Genomic DNA, 6000 nt, shown 5'->3' with positions numbered 1-6000 from the left:
GGCAGTTGCTGCATCCTGGGCAGCATTGGCGGAAGTCCCAACATCACAGATTTGCGAAGTGGCTTCCTGGTCTTCAGCAAGAACCTTCATAAAACATTATTCTCTGGATGTTTCGGTCTCCAGTAATCATGCTTTTACAGCAGGGACTCACCTTGCTTTTGTGTCATGAATTAAATATTTTTTGCATTATTAGTTTCTGGAGAGTGTTTGTTTTCCCACCCTTAAGTGCTGATGGCTTGGTAGATCCAGTTGTAATGCTGATATGGAGTGACCAGGAAAAGGGAGAATTGTTTTCATACTTACCGTAATTCTCCTTTCCTGGTCACTCTCCATATCAGCATTCCCCACCCTTTGGTTTGAACTTGGTATTAGACGAGGTAGGTGAGTCTCGTGAGTACCTTTAAGGTTTTAGAGAGGGAGGGACTATCTGGTCTGGGGGCAGGGATGGGAGGGGCCTCCCGGTTGTAATGCTGATATGGAGAGTGACCAGGAAAGGAGAATTACGGTAAGTATGAAAACAATTCTCCCTTTTTCGCCATCTAAAACCTGCTGAATTACTTATAAGTCAATGGGAGAGGTACAGGGATCAGTTTGGCGATGTTTGTTGCCTTCCTGACATTCAAGTTTTTTTTTTGGAGAAATCAAGTTTTTGTTAATTCGATTCGAGTTTCCGGGTCGTTTAGATTAGTTTGAGTTAAAAAAATTTGATCTTATTAATAAATTTAGACTAGACAAATTTCACATTTATGGGAGTTTAAAAAACTCACATGAATTTGAAATTCGACCATTAGCTGCGATAAATGTGTCTCTAGTGGTACGTCCCCCTAGCTATAAATGCGGACGCTACTGAGGTATAATTGTGTCGCTGCAGTGTTAATTAAGGTCTATAACTTTCTTATGATTCTGAATTTTTTAATAAAACCAATTACATTTTTGCTTTTTTTTTCCCCAGTTTCTCAACAATAGAATAAAAGTTAATTTTGGTGATGGATCCCCATTAAATTAAACACGACAGTGCTTATACAAGAATTTAAATTGATTAAAATATAATTTCATTAGTATTACTTACGCAGAAATGATGTACTATATTTTCAAGCAAAGATCTGACTGGTTGCTATGGAGCATATTGATTATTGTAGCATTTCCATTGGCCGCGGGTCACATTAGCACAAGAGAAGGCCAATTTTTCAGCTGCCATCATCACTAAGAACATGTTCCAGTATTTTTGGACTTCAGCCGGCCCACTATCCCATACTGACCTACACTATCCTATACAATACTTTGCCATTATTATTATATATGTTCATCACAGTGGAGTGAAAGGGTCAGTATGAACTGGGCTAACTATAGGAGATAAATACTAATCTAACATCTTTCTGCACAGGCTGTTCCTGCTGGAGTGTGCTTAGTACTCAGGGATCCAGATTTTTTGTATCTGAACCCAAATAAATACTGATTACGTTGTATAATCACTGAGGTTGTTAATACTGTAAGGATCACGGGACAATCTATCCCTAGTCACAGCCTTCTAGCCATGACAGCCTGGTTAGTAGGTTCCAGTTGTAGTTAGGCAGGTCTGCTAAAGAGTCACTGATATTTTATCACAGATGTGTGTGATTCGCTGTTCCATGGGTGCAACAAAACGCATCACTTCCTTGCAGTTCTATTGTGAGGCAGCTCCCACTTCCTCCAAGGGGTAATCATTATTGTTGGTAAAGTCCGGGCACCGCTTCCCTGTTTCTTTCCCAGCACAGCCCTTAACAGAGCAAGAGTTTGTTTGTTCCGCAGCTTGCGAGTCTTCTGATTGGCTGTGAGTTGGACAATCTGTCCATGAAGACTGAGGGGTTTTGGTTCTTGCTACAGGTTCCCAGTCCCAGGAGTCGTCCTTTCCTGTGTCTACTAAGTCACCTGGAGCCAGCTTGCTTTCCTGCACTGTAGCAATGACTGGGGGCTGGTACAGGAGGCCGCTCTGCTCTCCCAGACGGCACTCTTTGGTTTTGATGCCAACAGCTTTAAGTAGGGTGTCCATCTGCTTCATGTAGTCCAGGTGTCCTTTCACCTGTGTAGACACAATGGCAGGGGTAATGAAATAAATTGGGGGTAACAGAAAACACAGTCTACAGCTTCTGTAATTAAATAGGTGGTGACTGTTTTACTTTGCTTTACTATAACTCCATTGTCTATAATATAGTGAATAAAGTATTGAAAAATATAAGGATATTATAAGTCACGAGGAGTTCCATGACCATATAAAATACAGGGCATAGAACTCCGAGGTTACTTCTAATATCCTCATATTTTCCAACAAGGGGGACTTTATTTGTTATAATACACAAGTTTTATTGAGTCATGTGACAGAAATGACATCACTACTCACCGTTTATAACTGATGACATCACTAGTTGCCGTTTAAAAGGATATAATTTACAAGATATTTATGGATTTTGTGTATTATAATATGATACAGCTAAATGAGAGGGTTAGGATGGTCCAAGGACCATATGGTAATAGGGCCCAAGGACCCATTGGGAGAGGAAATCATCAAGTTGTTGATTCAGTCCTATTCTAATGGGATTTTTTGACCTTCTGATAGACAATCTGGCTGATTTCTGGGCAGATATTGGGTGGGCGGCTGTCAGCAAGGCCACATACACTGACTTAAGGCTGTGTCCTGGGTCCTGGTGGTGGATTCGGTTATAAGGATGCAAATGGCAGAATATGTGGACGAGGCAAGGACACCGAAGGTTTAAACTCCATGAAATAAAACATGACTAATAAAAATGCCCACGAGACAGACATTATGGGATGAAACAGTACTTTTAAGGTAAAAACTCTTTAAACTGTTCTGTAAGTGAAGGTGCATGTGGGCTAAATGCAACTAAGTACAGGAATGCAAATGTTGCCATTTACATGCATATTTATTAGCACTCATTATGCAGCAACCACAACAGAATATTAATCAGGCGGGTAATCCTTCACTAGCTCAATCTTGTAAAAAACTAGAATAAAGGGTAAAAATCTCCTTCAGCCGACTGAAAAGCAGGTTTATAGATTTATAACAGTCGGAGAGTTTGATTGGTTCACGAACTATGAAATAAAGATAAAAAGGAATTATTTATATGTTTAGATATGATCTCTTTCTCTTTAGCAAGGGGATGTTCACCTTTGAGGTAACTTAGTATGATGTAGATCAGGGATCCCCAACCTTTTGAACCCGTGAGCAACATTCAGAAGTAAAAGGAGTTGGGGAGCAACACAAGCATGAAAAATGTTCTAGGGGTTCCAAATAAGGACTGTGACAAATTGTGGCAATTTAGTAGCCCCTATGTGGATTGTCAACCTACATTGAGACTCTGTTTGGCAGTACACCTGGTTTTTATACAACCAAAACTTGTCTCCAAGCCTGGAATTCAAAAATAATCACCTTCTTTGAGGCCACTGGGAGCAACATCCAAGGGGTTGGGGAGCAACATGTCACTCACAAGCTACTGGTTGGGGATCACTGGTCTAGAGAGGGATTTTCTGAGACAATTTGCAGTTGGTTTTCATTTTTTATTATTTGTGGTTTTTGAGTTATTTAGCTTTTTATTCAGCATCTCTTTAGTTTGCAATTTCAGCAATCTGGTTGCTAGGATCCAAATTCCCCTAGAGACGGAAATATGAATAGGAGAGGCCTGAATAGAAAGACGAGCAATACAAAGTAGCAATAACAAATGTGTAGCCTTACAGGGCATTTTTTTTAGATGGGGTCAGTGAGCCCCCATTGGGAAGCTAGAAAGAGTCAAATAATTAATAAACTATAAAAATTAATAATGATGACCAATTGAAAAGTGGCTTTGAATTGGCCATTCTACAAAATACTAAAAGTTAACCTAAAGGTGAACCACCCCTTTCAAGACAATATTCTAATTCTAATTGGCTGATGGCGTAAGGCTTCTGGGTGCTTTCAGGTGCATGAACTTTGCTGTGCCGTCATCATGTTGTCCTACTCTCTTGCCTTACAGACACCACACTGACCATCTGCAACTATTCTGGTAGTCCTCACTCTTCCTACCTTATATTGAGCTGTTGAGCACATATTTGAGCCCCTTTAAAAGAGCTGTTTAGCCCCCAAACGGGTGTGTGTGTGTGTGCGTGCATGTGTGTATACACCAACCGGGGATTCTGTGCATAATTAAGGCTGCTCAATTCCTGCTGCTATAAAACCAAAACAACCTCAGCCACACTGTTAGGGCAGAGACACACAGTCAGATTCGGAGAGATTAGTCACTCGGCAACAAATCTCCTGTTCTTCTGGGCGACTAATCTCCCGTCACTGCATTCCCGCCGGCGATTTACATTCAAGCCGGCGGGAAGGCACTCGGAGCGATTCGTTCAGCGCTCCGAGAGCCGACGGGAAGGCAGTTCGGGGAAATTAGTCACCCGAAGAAGAGCAGATTTGTCGCCGGGCGACTAATCTCCCAGAATCTGACCATGTGACTCTGCCCTTAGAGACAGAACATAAGTGCTTCGGACACCATTATCCTGTGGGGGGATAAATAGAGACTTGTGAAAGGGTCAGATCCCCCCAATTAGATCTTTCAGCCCAAGCACATTGTTTGCAGAAGAGCGACGGCAAGTAAAGTGTAATGAGCAGCATAAATATGGAAGGGACGGGGTTGCGGATTTAGAAATAATTGAGTTTGAATTCTACCTGAAACATGAAACTGCTCCTTCATTTCTTACAAGATCCAATCGTGAGAGGTGCAAAAGAGCGAGGAGTGAAAGAGCGAGGAGGCAATGTATATATACACAATTACTAATATACACAATTACTAATATACACAATTACTTGCTAATGGTTCTGTTTTGAAATCGCTGCACGATTTTCACCGGAACAGCACAGAATGTGATGAACTTTAGTATTAGAAGAGATTAAAGTTGCGCAAAGCGGCCAGTAATCAGGCACTTACAGGTTCTGTATATTGGGGTGTGGGTTCTGTATAACTAATTGTAAGCCTAGATTTCTACTGATGTATAAAAATAAAGAGCAGACTATTTGTTCTAGGTCAGACAAGCCAACAGAAGACAAACGTACCACAGAGGAGAGGTCCATATTAACCATTCGCCTGTCTTTTAAGAGCACTGGCTGCAAACCTGCCACGTTCAGTTTGGCCGAGGAGCTGCGATACACAAAGCTCAGCAACCAGTCCCCCCTGCAAGCGAAAGAGACAATGAGACAGACAGCACTGACATTTGGTACATTCATAAAGGGAACATAGTTACTCAGGAGGGAATCCAACCTGTGTCTCACCAGCTGCTCATTCACTAACTGAGCCACAAACTGGCTGTATTACAAAGTGGAAAGTAGATAGGAAGGTAGGTATTAAAGGGCCTGCTCACCTTTAGACAAACTGTTAGTATGATGTAGAGAGGGATATTCTGAGACAATTTGCAATTGGTATTCATTTTTTATTATTTGTGGTTTTTGAGTTATTTAGCTTTTTATTCAGCAGCTCTCCAGTTTGCAATTTCAGCCATCTGGTTCCTAAGGTCAAAACGACCCCAACCATGCATTGATTTGAATAAGAGACTGGAATATGTATAGGAGAGTCTGAATAGAAAGATGAGGAATAAAAAGCAGCAATAAAAATTTGTAGCCTTACAGAGTATTTGTTTTCTAGATGTGGTCAGTGACCCCATTTGAAAGCTGGAAAGAAGGCAAATCATTAAAAAAAACTATAAAAAAATAAATAAGGAAGGTCAGTTGAAAAGTTGCTTAGAATTGGCCATTTAATAACATACTACTGTATAAGTTAACATAAAGGTGAACCACCCTTTAAAAGGCCCCCCAAAGTACCCACACACCATTTCTGCATTATCCCGGCAATGTTATTAACCAATTTTAATCCTTTGCATGCCAGGGAAGTAGATCATCGAACATGTTACAAAATACGGGAGTTAAAGGGTTACATAGAGCCTAACCATGCTTCAGTTTTGTTTTTAAGTCAATAGTTTGGT

The 6000-nt window shown here is 40.8% G+C and overlaps 1 protein-coding gene across 2 annotated transcripts in view; it reads right to left on the bottom strand.

Moving 5' to 3' along the window:
• Positions 1 to 512: 512 nt before the first annotated feature.
• The window catches only part of tmco4.S (transmembrane and coiled-coil domains 4 S homeolog), a 30453-nt gene continuing 24965 nt past the window's right edge, over positions 513 to 6000 (bottom strand). Inside the window, exons 13-14 of one of the 2 annotated variants that reach the window (XM_018228339.2) lie at positions 5078 to 5195; positions 513 to 2059 (exon numbers count right to left, since the gene is read on the bottom strand). In XM_018228339.2, the coding sequence (XP_018083828.1) occupies positions 1664 to 2059; positions 5078 to 5195 (514 nt within the window). In that variant the 3' untranslated portion in view covers positions 513 to 1663. The remainder of the gene's footprint in view (positions 2060 to 5077; positions 5196 to 6000) is intronic. The other variant, XM_018228340.2, reaches the window with a different exon arrangement.

This window comes from Xenopus laevis, chromosome 7S, assembly GCF_017654675.1.
Source record: "Xenopus laevis strain J_2021 chromosome 7S, Xenopus_laevis_v10.1, whole genome shotgun sequence".
NCBI lineage: Eukaryota > Metazoa > Chordata > Amphibia > Anura > Pipidae > Xenopus > Xenopus laevis.
Note: the sequence above shows the minus strand (reverse complement) of the source record. Positions and strands in the feature narration are given on the sequence as shown.